The sequence below is a fragment of the Bolinopsis microptera genome, chromosome 5, assembly GCF_026151205.1.
Source record: "Bolinopsis microptera isolate Bmic1 chromosome 5, MBARI_Bmic_1.0, whole genome shotgun sequence".
Taxonomy (NCBI): domain Eukaryota; kingdom Metazoa; phylum Ctenophora; class Tentaculata; order Lobata; family Bolinopsidae; genus Bolinopsis; species Bolinopsis microptera.
In genome coordinates, this window is record NC_087076.1 from 15,113,918 (window position 1) to 15,127,699 (window position 13,782).

At 38.7% G+C, this 13,782-nt stretch overlaps 1 protein-coding gene across 1 annotated transcript; it reads right to left on the reverse strand.

The window, feature by feature from the left end:
- Positions 1-2,419: 2,419 nt before the first annotated feature.
- Positions 2,420-9,554, reverse strand: LOC134815476 (low-density lipoprotein receptor-related protein 2-like). Its single transcript, XM_063824011.1, has 6 exons — positions 9,506-9,554; positions 7,399-9,297; positions 4,326-4,533; positions 3,125-3,933; positions 2,622-2,887; positions 2,420-2,443 (listed from the first exon to the last, which is right to left on the reverse strand). Exons 1-6 carry the CDS (start codon positions 9,552-9,554, stop codon positions 2,420-2,422), a joined length of 3,255 nt encoding a protein of 1,084 aa, XP_063680081.1.
- Positions 9,555-13,782: the final 4,228 nt, after the last annotated feature.

The following is a 13,782-nucleotide window of genomic DNA, read 5'->3' on the forward strand; positions in this document are numbered from 1 at the left end:
AGTACGCACTATATAGATCAGATAGTCAATGCAATGAGGAGAAGGTTAAGACAGACAATGCGTGTAGGTGCTCAAGATACACTATACACTATACAGTATACATATATTATAATATGCAACGCGACAAAGACAAGCGGGGTGTTAAGAATAAGGGATAAACATAAAACAAACATATAATACATGTAATATCGCGTACGTGGACCAGATACAAGAATGTGGTGCTGAATGTTCGATACTCTCACATGAATTAATTGTTAGTTAATCACATTAGCATACGCTACGGAGTTAGTATTCCTTTAAATGCATGCTTTATTATTTATGAATAAGAAAGCTGTTGGTTGAAAAAAAGTAGAAGTATCGTTATCTGAACTAGTGATCAATGTAAATATTTCTAGACTAGGGATCGTATATTACGTAAGCTATTTATTGGCCATTTTGACCCCCCTCCCTCCCGTAACCTACTCAGATAACCATTGCGTAGAAATGATTATACAAGCTTTTCCGAACCCCCTCCCCTAGGGCTTAGACTGGTGAACGATATCTTAATAAATAATATTCAAACTAAAATCACAACTTTCTAACATTTACTAATTTAGATAAAATCTAGATAAGACGTAGATAAGATCTAGATGAGACATTTATTCTGAAAACCAGCTGCCATTATAGAATTTAAACTTTTGGTTAAAAATAAAACCTTCAAAATGGTAAAATCACTGATTAATTAAATTAAAGATTTTGTTGTTAAGCAGTGACTCTCGGAACATGATGCTGGTACTCAGCACAAGCCCCGGATCGTATGAGAATTAATTTCTCATATTTAAGGCAGTTTTCCTTTTATGGCATAATGTCTCGTAACATCGGCATAGTCATGCTTATCATACAAACGTTATATTGGCTACCAACCAGGGATATTATAGCTAAGAGCAAGCTGTTGAACAATGAGGACATGCACACTTCAGATTCTTAGATATATGTAGTTCTTCTCTTTGAATCAGTAAATAGGGAAACAAAACAGCAGTGGTGATGTGTGTGATGGAGGTCAGGGTAGACTTTTAAAAGTTTAGTCAAGTTGTTGTAACCCGTTAAGGTGCGAAATTTGACAGAATTAAATTTCAGTTCCGCTGATTAAAAATTACACAAGATCCAGCATGTGTTCACAACTGTTGATCTAAATCCAGACTCATTTAAGAAAATTCTATGACCATTTAACTGCACCAGTTGTTTCGGACGACTTTGAGTTAAATGCATATATATAGAGTAAAACTAATAAATTACAAAAATTGTAATAGCATACTGCTAATATATAACTATTAAAACATAACAATGTTTCTGGAGTGTAGTCCGGGGATTAACGTCTCCAACTCTCTAACATCACATCTGGCTAACCTGTGATGCAATGGGGAACTGAGTGCGAAACTAGTTAGAGTTTGAACTTTCGACAAAGTCTTTAACTCTAGTTCTTCCTCTGTACTTGCTTCATTGTTCCGTTGAGTTTTACAGAGCAGATCGGTCAGAGTTCTCACCTTGGCCTTGGTCTTTCGGAAAATGTTTGTTATGTTTCGAGTAATAACACGATCGTATATAAGTGGATTTATCATTGAGTTTATGGGAAGGACTATTGTTGAAAACAGTGCATAGTATGGTGTTGCATCAATCAATTCAAGGTAGTTCAATAGAGATACAATGGCAAATGGGGTCCAACAAATGAAATCAGTTCCGATGATTATTGTTATCTTCCTCTGAAGCTTGCTGTTACTTCGTGTTGCATTTGAGGCTGATGATAAGGATCTTGCAACAGCTGTGACAAGACCATATGACACCAAAACTGTAAAGAAGCAAACAGAATTTGTAATCAAAATCACCGCCGAGAATCCTTTTTGAGGATCTGTGTTGTGGACAAAATACTTGAAAAGACACACTCCATCGTTTCCATAGAATCCAAGATTTTTCCCACCGATTGGTGCCTGATCACTTGTGAACATGCCCGTTATTAGTCGCCGGATCCTCTCCCAGGATGATTTGTCTCTAAGCTTGGTGAAGTAATAAGCCTCTATGATGTGCTCATGCTTTTTCATATCAGGAGAACCAGTGAAGAGTGGTATTTCTGTTCCATAATAAATTCCATTGATAAAGTAGTCTTCGAATACAGGCATAAGTGGAATGCATGACACTAGAAGAGCCACTATCATCATTGCAAAGAAAGTAAAGAAGATCCGAAGCTTTTCGGTAGTGGTGGGTGAACGGGGGACGGATAGTTTAGTGAGATTGTAAGCTCGAACAACACTTAAGAGGGTCATGGAATAGAGAGATAACAAAGATCCTAATGTGCTTATCACCCCTAAGAATGAGCAACTGCTACTTGTTAACCACTCATATCTTTCTTTACAATAGTTGTCCCTATTGATTTGATTTGCAATGCTTAAGAGAAGGAGGTAAAGTCCGACTAAGAAGTCACCAAGTGCTATGAAACAGACAAAAACAGCGTTAAAAAGAGCGATTGTTGTCGCTGAACTGAATGCTGCCCCTAATTGTTTGGCAAATATAAAACTGTTTGTCAACGTTGCTGTTATTCCAATGATCCAAGAGCTGGCCTCTAAATATGACCGGGATATTATGTGAACATTCCTATCAGAGTCACACTCATCACTTTGGTCTCTACAGTCAACATTACCATCTGCTTGACTTGAAAGAGGGATGAATTCTCCCGAACCACATCGGAAATGGTTGGCACAGTCCAATTCGTCTGAATCATCGCCACAATCGTTGGCAAGGTTGCAGACCTTTTCATATGGCACACAATTACCGTTATTACATGGGAACATCTCCTGGTGACTGTACTTTGTTTTAGAGTTCCCATCCTTCTTGACTAGAATCAAATCCTTTTTATCTTTGGAAAGTGTAAATACTTTGTGAGATAGTCCTGTCAAACAGCTCTTTGGGCTTATAGGTCTCAGGATGCAAGATATTCCAGGACATAAGCCAAGACAAGTTAGGTAAACGTAGAGTTCTCCGAAGGAATGTTCACAAAACGTGTTTGACAGTAAAGAAGTGGGTTTTTCAATTTGCACCTGCTCTACACCAAATGCTGGAACGAGTTGTTTAAACTCAGAAACTTTGCAGGTACCACTTATCTTTTGCAAATTGTCCAACCCTGGAAGACACTGAAGAATTCGTTTGATTCCATCAACATGAATGACTGCTGTTGACAGTTTTGGGATTCCTCTGGATTCTTTGCACACATCGTCTTCGTTCTCACACAAAGAAATGCCGTCACAAAGATGTTTGAGTTCAACAAATGCTGTTGAGCTAGTAATGTCGCATCTATACATTTCTTGGCAAGGCTTGCCTTTCTCAATACATCGTTCACGTGTCTGTGGGCTTCCACATACATTCCAGTTGTTTTTATCCTCATCTATACCATTTTCACAGTCAACTAGTCCATCACATAGCCAATCTACTGGTATTTGCTTCGGGGCTACGTATCCGTAGTTGACTCTCCGAACACATGTTGTATCATTGCTAACCATGAAATAACACACCCTCCCCTCATCGCTTCCATAGGGACAATCTTGAACTCCATCACAAAATGTATGTTTGTGAGTGTTACATCCATACTCTGGTATCTCACATACCTCATCCATGCGATCGTCACAGATATCAAAGCCCGTACACAAGCCAAGATGTGTAATACTTGTGGTGTAATTATCAACAGTGCAAGTTAGTGAGGTTGCAGATCCTGCAGTGCAATTGAGTTGGTCTCTACCATCTATACAAGGTCCAGTTATCCCTGGTTTAAGAGGTGTGCACATGTGGTTTTGTGTAAGGTTTCTCTTTTCAATGCTGTGTTCACTTGCAAAGTTAGCCTGCCAGTAGCACCATCCGATTACCCGGTCTTCACACAGCTCCTTAGTAAGATCTATCTCATCTTTACATCTGAAGTGCCATGATCTATACGGTTGTTGCAGACATATCTCGGAGTTTGCCACCTAGGATAGTCAGGATAGTAATATGAGTAACAATCCATTCCGTAGGAGTGGCCACAACCATACTCATCATCCGCCCAGTCAGAGAGACAATCAACAATGCCATCACACCTCTTTTCTTTGGGGATACGCTTCCGCGAGTTAAAACACACATAGGGATCCTCAATAATGTCACAAATCTTCTCATCGATGCCTTCATTTTCAGGGTTGATACAATTGACCTTTCCATTGCAGTCAAAAAACCATTCAATCGATCTTCCACTCCAGTACTTCGTATTATTTTTGGACGGAAATTGACAAACATGAAACCTGCACAGTGCATGTATCTGATTAAAATCCTACTGATTCTCGCAGACTGTGGCATTGATCGCACCACAAGCCTGGTAGAACACAGGATCATCCGTACACAAGGCTGAGTACTGTTGGTTTAGGCAGTATTCATTTTCTGGCCTGAAGATGGTGTAAGTTACATTTGACCCCCAGCATTGTATCTGATCTTGGTTGCCGACTAGTTTTAGGTATCCTTGAACTTCCCTCACTGCAAACGTATCTGGAATTTTGTTTAAGATTAGAAAAGCTTAGTGTTATATTTATGTTTGCGTTAGTATTAGATTATTAGAAAAGAAATTAATTTGCGGAGCACTTAGCAGCAAGGTTTGTATAAATTACCGGACATTTTAGAGATCAATTATTTAAAACCCTTTAGAAGAGATCATTGGGTACCTGTTGAAATAGCTGTAAATATTAATACTATGATGAATATAGATAGGTTCGCTGCGTTAGTCATCCAGTCAGAGCAGCAGTAGATTAGGAATATCTTGGCTAAAAATAGTACATGTCATCATTTCATCTTTGTAAAATATAGAAAAAAAAACAAGCAAGCAATTGTATTAACATGGGAAAACACCATGCAGCTAGACCTAGGTTGGAACAACCTTATTTACAACTACAAGATGAGCCCTGCTCTTCTTAAGTTCCACCTCAATGCAACCCATGACGTTGCAAATACTCCAGCAAACATGAGCCTGTGGAACTATGCTGACACAGGACACTGTCCACTTTGCGGATGGAGACACTGCAACATTAAGCACATTTTGGTAGCTTGCAACTTCTCGTTGAACAACAAACGATACAATTGGAGGCATGACAACGTGCTGCGGGTCATTGCGAAATCCCTACTGGATCAAATCGAGAAGTTCAACAACAAAGATTTTAAACTTGAAGTTCAGGACTGGACAGGCTTCAAGTCATCTAGCAGCTGTTACCAAAAACCGAAGACGAAGATGAAAAGAGAGAGCCCTTTTGAGAAAGACCAAGATTGGCAGATTATCTGGGACGAAGATGACCTCCAGCTCCCAGCACAGTTCCCCCAGCACATCTACGGAACTGCAGAACGTCCCGATATTGTAGTCTGGTCTGATAAAGGAAAGGTGGTCATATTAGTAGAGTTGACAGTTGGTGACGAGAGTAACTTTAGTGACCAAGTAGAACGTAAACAAGCACGTTACAACAGAGAGCTTATTCCTGGGCTGCATGGCAGTGGGTGGAAAGCTCAGCTTTTTACGGTAGAGGTTGGGTGTAGAGGCTTCTGGCATCATACCTTACCAGCCCTACTAAACTACTTTGGTGTTACAAAGAGAGTAAAGAAAGCAGTGTTCCAAGAGGCGGCTTTGGTTGCTCTCAGATGTTCCTATGCAATCTGGTTAGCAAGAGAAAACAAGAAGTGGAGTCCCTGCTACAACATCGCACAAAGACCCACTGTTCTACCATCAACTGAGTGAGCTGAGTGTTGGGCCCTTAAAACATTGTTTAAAGCCACACCTGGAATCTCAAGTACCAGGATCAGTGATGGAAGCTAAGCAGATACATAGATGGAGTTGCTATCGAAAGATATAGAACTCAGGTATCCAACATCGTACCTTGATTATATTGTAGTATTTTCTCATTAAATATCAAACAATTAATTTATGATCAAGCATCAAAGATATGATAATTTTAAAAAGTAGGAGATATTAAACAGAGACAAATATACTGAAGTAAGTTTCGATCATATCGGGAATTGATATTGTACAATAAATCTATAAATTTTTAGCTGCATTAAGCTGACTTATTAGATACCCAAATCTCCAAAATCACATTTGGCTGACCTGTGATGGCGAATTAAGAGCAAAACTGGATTGTGTTTTTATTTTAAACAACGTCCTCAGCTGTATCCCTTGCTCTACAATTCCGTCAGTGTTGCATTGAGCATGACTTTGAAAGCGGCTGGGAAGATGGACCAAAGTTCTCACCTTGACCTTGGATCTTCGGAAAAGTTTCGTTATGTTTCGAGTAATAACACGATCATATATGAGAGGATTTATCATCGAATTCATCGGAAGGACTATAGTTGAAAAGAAGGCATAGTATGGTGTTGCATCAATCAATTCAACGTAGTTCAACAGAGATACGATGGCAAATGGGGTCCAACATATGAAATCAGTTCCAATGATTATTGTTATCTTCCTCTGCAGCTTACTGTTACTTCGTGTTGCATTTGAGGCTGATGATAAGGATCTTGCAACAGCTGTGACAAGGCCATATGACACCAAAACTGTAAAGAAGCAAACAGAATTTGTGATCAAAATTACCGCCGAGAATCCTTTTTGAGGATCTGTGTCGTGGACAAAATATTTGAAAAGACACACTCCATCGTTTCCATAGAATCCAAGATCTCTCCAACAATTGGTGCCTGATCACTTGTGAACATGCCCGCTATTAAGCGCCGGATTCGTTCCCAGGATGATTTGTCTCTAAGCTTGGTAAAGTAATAAGCCTCTATGATGTGCTCATGCGTTTTCATATCAGGAGAACCAGTGAAGAGTGGTATTTCTGTCCCATAATAAATTCCATTGATAAAGTAGTCTTCGAATACAGGCATGAGCGGAATGCATGACACTAGAAGAGCCACGATCATCATTGCAAAGAAAGTAAAGAAAGATCCGAAGCTTTTCGGTAGTGGTGGGTGAACGGGGGACGGATAGTTTAGTGAGATTGTAAGCTCGAACAACACTTAGGAGGGTCATGGAATAGAGAGATAACAAAGATCCTAACGTACTTATCACCCCTAAGAATGAGCAACTGCTACTTGTTAACCACTCATATCTTTCTTTACAATAGTTGTCCCTATTGATTTGATTTGCAATGCTTAAGAGAAGGAGATAAAGTCCGACTAAGAAGTCACCAAGTGCTATAAAACAGACGAAAACAGCGTTAAAAAGAGCGATTGTTGTCGCTGAATTGAATGCTGCCTTTAATTGTTTAGCAAATATAAAACTGTTTGTCAACGTTGCTGTTATTCCAATGATCCAAGAGCTGGCCTCTAAATATGATTGTGATATTATGTGAACGTTGCTATCAGAGTCACACTCATCACTTTGATCCCTACAGTCAATTTTTCCGTCCCCCAGATTTTTAAGAGGGATGAATTCTCCCGAACCACATCGGAAATGGTTAGCACAGTCCAATTCGTCTGAATCATCGCCACAATCGTTGGCAAGGTTGCAGACCTTTTCATATGGCACACAATTACCGTTATTACATGGGAACATCTCCTGGTGACTGTACTTTGTTTTAGAATTCCCATCCTTCTTAACTAGAATCAAACTCTTCTTGTCTTTGGAAAGTGTAAAGACTTTTTGAGACAGTCCCGTCAAACAGCTCTTTGGGCTGATAGGTCTCAGGATGCAAGATAATCCAGGACATAAGCCAAGACAAGTTAGGTAAACGTAGAGTTCTCCGAAGGAATGTTCACAAAATGTGTTTGATGATAAAGAGGAGGGCGTTACAACTCGAAGTTGATCTATTCCAAATGCTGGCACAAGTTGTGCTACTTCAGAAACATTACAGGTACCACTTATCTTTTGCAAATCTTCTAATCCAGGAAGGCACTGTAGAATTCGTTTAATACCGTCAAGCTGAATTACTTTTGTGAATAATTTGGAGAATTTTCTGGATTCTGCGCAAACATCTTGTTCGTTCTCACAAGAAAGGACACTATCACAAAGATGCTTCAATTCAATAAATTGTGTTGACTCAGTGATATCACATCTATACATTTCTTGACAAGGCCTGCCTTTTTCAATACATCTTTCACGTGTAGAAGGGCTTCCACAGACGGTCCAGTGGTTCTTATCTTCATCGATACCGTTTTCACAGTCCTCAAATCCATCGCATAACCAGTCCATAGGAATTTTCTTTAAAACTTTTGCTCCATAATTCACTTTCCGAACACAAGATGTTTTATTACTTACCAGAAAGTCACATAGCCTTCCTTCATCGCTTCCAAAGGGACAATCTTTTACACCATCGCAAAAAGTGTGTTTATGTGTTTTGCACCCAAACTCTGGTACCTCACAAATCTCATCCAAACCATCATCGCAAGTATCAAAACCAGTACAGAGACCCAATTTAGTGATGGTTGATGGACCATAATGATTTACATTACAAGTAAGAGCAGCACCTGACGAGCAGTTGAGTTGGTCTCTGCCATCAATACAGGGTCCTGCCAACCCAGGCTCCAGCAATGTGCACATGTGGTTCTTTGTCAGTGTTCTGTTAGCTATCTTAATGTCACCGTCTATCCTTGCATAGCTGGGTCTCCAACGGCACCAGCCAATCTTTTGATCTTCACATAAGGTTTTGTTGACGTCAATGTCGTCCTTACATCTAAACGAGCTTTTGCTTTCAGCTGGGATGCAGACATATCGCGGAGGCTGCCATCTGTGGTGATCAGGGTAATCGTAATAGTTACAGTCCATTCCGTAGGTGTGGCCGCAGCCATATTCGTCATCAGCCGAGTCAGCTAGGCAGTCTACGATTCCATCACATCTCTTTTCCTTTGCAATGCGCTTCTTTGACCAATTGCAAATATAAGGGTCCTCCAATTTCTTACAAATTTTCTCGTCAATTCCCAAATTTTCTGGATTAAAACAGTTTATCTTGCCGTTGCAGTCATAATGCCATTCGATTGATCTACCGCTTAGGTAGACATTCCTTCCGGGAACAGATGAGGGATATTGGCAAACATGGTAGCCACAGAGAGAATAATCCTTATCAAAAACGTACTGATTCTCGCATGCAGTGGCATTAACAGCCCCACAAACTTGGTAGAAGAAGGGATCATGTGTACAGAGAGCAGAGTACTGTTGGCTATAACAGTACTCTTGTTCCGGTCTAGCAACAAAGTAAGTCACGTTGGAGCCCCAGCACTGGGTGTAACCGCGGTCGTTTACCAGTTTTAGATACCCCTGCACATCTTTCACTTGAAACGTGTCTGAAATAGGGATTACGTCATGAGTGGTTATAAACCATGCCTGAGATTACCATCATAAAGTCATTATTTTTTAAAACTATAGACTTGTAAAATATTCTATTCTTAATAGTTAACCGTGTGATGATTCTGTTTTGAATTGCGATTGAAATTCAATATTTCAAAGCTTGAAAAATCATAACTGGATACAAATTTGTACTTTTCGTTTTACCTGTTGCCAATGCAGTAACTGCCAAACTGATAAGAAGAACGAGGAACATTCTTTATTGTACATTAACATAGAAACAGTCAGTGTTGACGAATTTTCCGTTTCATCCGTCATGCTGAACTAAGATTTATTTATTTAGTCTACATTATTTCACCGGAGTCTAATCCTGATCACATTAAACTAGAAGAAACAACGAAAAGAGCAAACTAGAATAAGACCTAAATCACACAATTTTCATTGAATGAAAGCGGAAATTTAGCCGGACCAGCTGTGACACCTGGCTTCCATTATATCACGAGATTTATGAAGCTGCAATACGTTAAAACAATATAGCAGCTGCTGATTCGATTTAAATTGATTCTCGGTTAGGTTTAACGTATAGGTCACAAAAACGTTCCAAATCGTAAATATTTAAAAAAGCTTCAACAATTTCTTTGAACAAATGGTCTTTGTCGCGCTCTAATGCAAAAAGAAATTGAAACCATTCAGAACCGTTGTACCATGAAGCACTCACGGTAATGAGATCCCATCTCATATCAGCTAAACAGTAAAAAAAGGTCTAACCACACAGTTTGGTGTTACCAAATCGTGTAAACGACTGCACAGTACCAGGTGCATAGGTTATTGTCGCCGAAACTTCTTTGTGTTGGCTCCTAAAGTCCTAAAGTCATGGCCCCAAATAAAACTCGACCCTCAGCTTTACCAGGCATGTTATGACTTTGGTTATATTGGCTTGAATTAAAGTCACGTGGATCAATCGAATTCTTTGAGGTCTAGAAATATGTGCCAATTCGAGCTCGATCATCTGTAAAGGTATCAATAATCGGTGGCGTATGTCACGCTCGTTAGGTTTTACGATAAATGACAGGATATGTCATATACACATCATGGTCTGTTGCGTCAGACCACGCTAGAGTAATCATATGTGGGCTCATAGTTAATCGGTAATATCGGAAATTACTGAAGTACTAGACTGACAGTGTAAATATTATAGGTTTTCTAATAAAAGTGGCAAATGGAGCACGGTTAGTGATGTTGGGGAAAAACTATAATATTTATGATACACCTGTTCCTATAATTACTAGTAAACATTGTAATAAAATAAAAGTTTTGGACATCCTGTGATCGGAAAAGTTATGGGGAGGAAAATTAACAACATTATAAATTGGTTCGTGATATTGTAAGTTAACCATATTTTGGTTCCCAGTCTCCAAACAACTGCAAATCTTGTGATGAGCGTTAATGAGTCCGCCATGTCACCTACCAGGCTCCAAATAGTGAGATGTTGTAGGTCATAATTGCTTAAATTTATGCATTATGCAATCATAGAGTTAACCAACCATCTGTCTACGAGACTTGTGGTAAATGTAAGCTGGTCGTGTCATAACGCAGCTGAAGCCGAATCATTTGAACAAAATGCAGGAAAAATGTTTTCAATTCATGAGATAAAACCAGGCTCATGGCAAGTATTGTTCTCGAGATAACATAACACTTTTTTCAATAATCACGATTAAATATATAACCTAAATTAAAGATAACCTAATATCTGACTCAAAGTGTACTACTGTAGAATTAGGACGGTTGTACTGAGAGCATGATTGGTCCACGTTTCGCTCTCTGATTTTAAGAGAGCCACTTTCTTCTTACTGCTGACTCTTAGGTTTCCTTTTAAATTACAGTGTCCGTTATGTTAAGGAGAACAATTACAATAAACTAGAACATACAACATCTTAACCAGTGACTGAATTCAATGGTTGGAACAAGAAATGTCGTGGTAAATATTATCACTGAATATTCGTTTATTTAAGTAGCAAATACTTAGGCTCATGTCATCGGAGGCAGATGAACAAACTCGGAAGGTAAAAGAAAGATGGGAACAGAGAACAAAAACAAGTATGCTAATTTAAAATAGTTCCATTTTCTTATTCAGTAAATAAGTACACACAACTCTCCTGTCAGCTGGTGTGCAAAATGAATTTAGGGAAATTATCGCTGGAAATTATAATAACGTGAAAATGGCCCAGGTGAACTTGATAAGCTATTTGATGGAACAGGGTACATAACCATCGGTTACTACAGAACGGAGTCCGACACTCTGGCTCAAAGTGTCCGCAACATGACAGCTCGACTTGCTGAGATTTCTGAGATGAGATCAGATTCTCACGTGTTAGATTTAGGGTGTGGCCGAGGTATTCCTGTGTTGGATATTGCAGCTAATATAGGCTGTTCTATTGTAGGAGTGGACTTAGCTGAGGGTCACATAAACATGGCCAAAGAATCAGTTGAACAATACAGACGAGAGAAAATACCTGATCTAAGTGCAGAGTTCTATGCAGCTTCATACTTTGAACTTCCCGAAGCTGTTACAAAGCAAAGTTTTAGCCATGTCATGATGCAAACATCACTGCATTATTCTCACCATCGTATAAATGATATCCTTGGTAATATTTCTAGGGTTCTACGTCCAGGAGGTGTCTCGTTGTTACTGATTTTAATAGAATTTCTGATCTGGCTGATGTTAAAAGGTTCATGGAAATGAATTATATGCCTTTTATTCTCTCGTTGGATGAGTTGAAAGCCGCATTGGTCAGAAATGGGATGGAGTATTTTGGAGGAGAAGATTTGTATGATCACTGTATTAAGTGCAACGCTATGAAAGCAGTGAAAGTAGTTGAAGATTATATTCAGGGTTTGTCTGTAGAGATATTTAAATTGAAAGAAGAGTTTGTTAGAGATAGGAAGGTTTCATTTCAGATCTTAATGGCTAAAAAGATTTAGACGCCACTTTTTTGATATCCTTAATGAGTTTTAATTTAATTAGAATCGCCCATTATATAAATTCCCAGTTCTGAGTTCTGACCATATTCAGACCGTTTGGAAGAATAGATAATAGATATGCTTTTATTTTCGTTTCGTAATGTAAGATTTAGTTTCATGGTTTTAACGCTTGTATATTTTTTTGCCAGTGAAATTATTATGAGATGTTTGTACAAATCTTATACATTATATGTTATTCAGTTCGTAGGTTTCTTGTTAAATATTGATTCGATTAACGAAATCTGTCATATGCACTAATTTTCTTATAAAAATTCCAAAGAATGAAAATGTGACTGCATTTAGATTAAACTATATTTATTATTGTCTATTGCATTTGTGATATTTGTTCATTACGATACTTAGCTAATCTATCAAACCCAGGAAGTCGAATTCAAAACCATGGCTCCAAAAGTTCAAGTTCCAATGGATTTTGGGGTGAAGTACCTCGGATCTCCGTCCCACAGTAACCTAAAGTTTCGTCTTCAAGACGGCGAAGAGATTCCTGCTAACTCTGTTATTATATCCTACAACAGTCCTGTTATAGACTCTCTTACCACGGACCTGCTTCAAACTTCAATTGATGTTGATGACTTTGGTAAAGAGGTTGTGCAGGATTTTGTGACTTCTTGTTATTCGGGGGAACTTAAGAATATTTCAAAGGGCACTTTACGGGAAATGAACAAGATGTCCAACGTATTTGAGGTATCCTGGATAGCTGATAAATGTGTTACATTCTTCAGGACACTTGTTGATAAACTTGATGCTGAAAAGTATGAAGACCAACTGTACGTTTTCGAGGAGGCTATGTATATGCTCTTGACTATCAAAAAGAAGCATTTCATGGAGTTGGTTGTTGAGAAGTTCTCGACTGAGATAGCAAAATGTGATCGGTTTTTCGTCCCCCAATATTTGAGCGACTTCACTTCTCGAAGTCCAAAACAACTGAGTGTTATCATTGAGATGATCCAAAAACAGAAACATGTCTTGATGGGAGTTCTTATCGACAATTTTGAACGCAACCCATCTAATATCGATGCCAATAGTAGATTCTTGCTGACAAATGTTAGCTATTCTGTTTGTAGTAAGACACACAAACCATTGTACCTGAAATTACTTGACAGTTTAGCTGCCATTGGTTCACCATCAAAGGAAGACTACATGTTGATGGTGGAATTATTTCGACGTTCTGAGCTGACACGATCTGCGCTAGAAATTCAAGATTTTTGTAAAGTTCCTAATCTCTTCCTTGGATTTAAACCAATTAAAGATCACAAAAACTTTACAGAGTTACTTGACTTTTTACTTGATTCTCCAGTTGTAACAAATAGTTTAATTTTCTTCGATGCCGTATATTGTTGGTTATTCGAATATCGAAAAGAAACTCAAACTAACGAATCATATGATGTAGATAATTTTACTGAGACACTCGCCAAAGGAATTTCAGAAAAAGGTTGGTCTCCGCT

What these genes read in the sequence shown, in the direction of transcription:
- LOC134815476 (XM_063824011.1), bottom strand. Translation starts at nt 9,554, where the DNA reads ATGTTCCTCGTTCTTCTTATCAGTTTGGCAGTTACTGCATTGGCAACA. An exon ending in GCCACAGTCTGCGAGAATCA is followed by an intron (nt 3,934 to 4,325) that starts GTAGGATTTTAA and finishes ATGGCACTTCAG; the next exon opens with ATGTAAAGATGAGATAGATC. An exon ending in AGTGTGACTCTGATAGGAAT is followed by an intron (nt 2,444 to 2,621) that starts GTTCACATAATA and finishes GTGACTTCTTAG; the next exon opens with TCGGACTTTACCTCCTTCTC.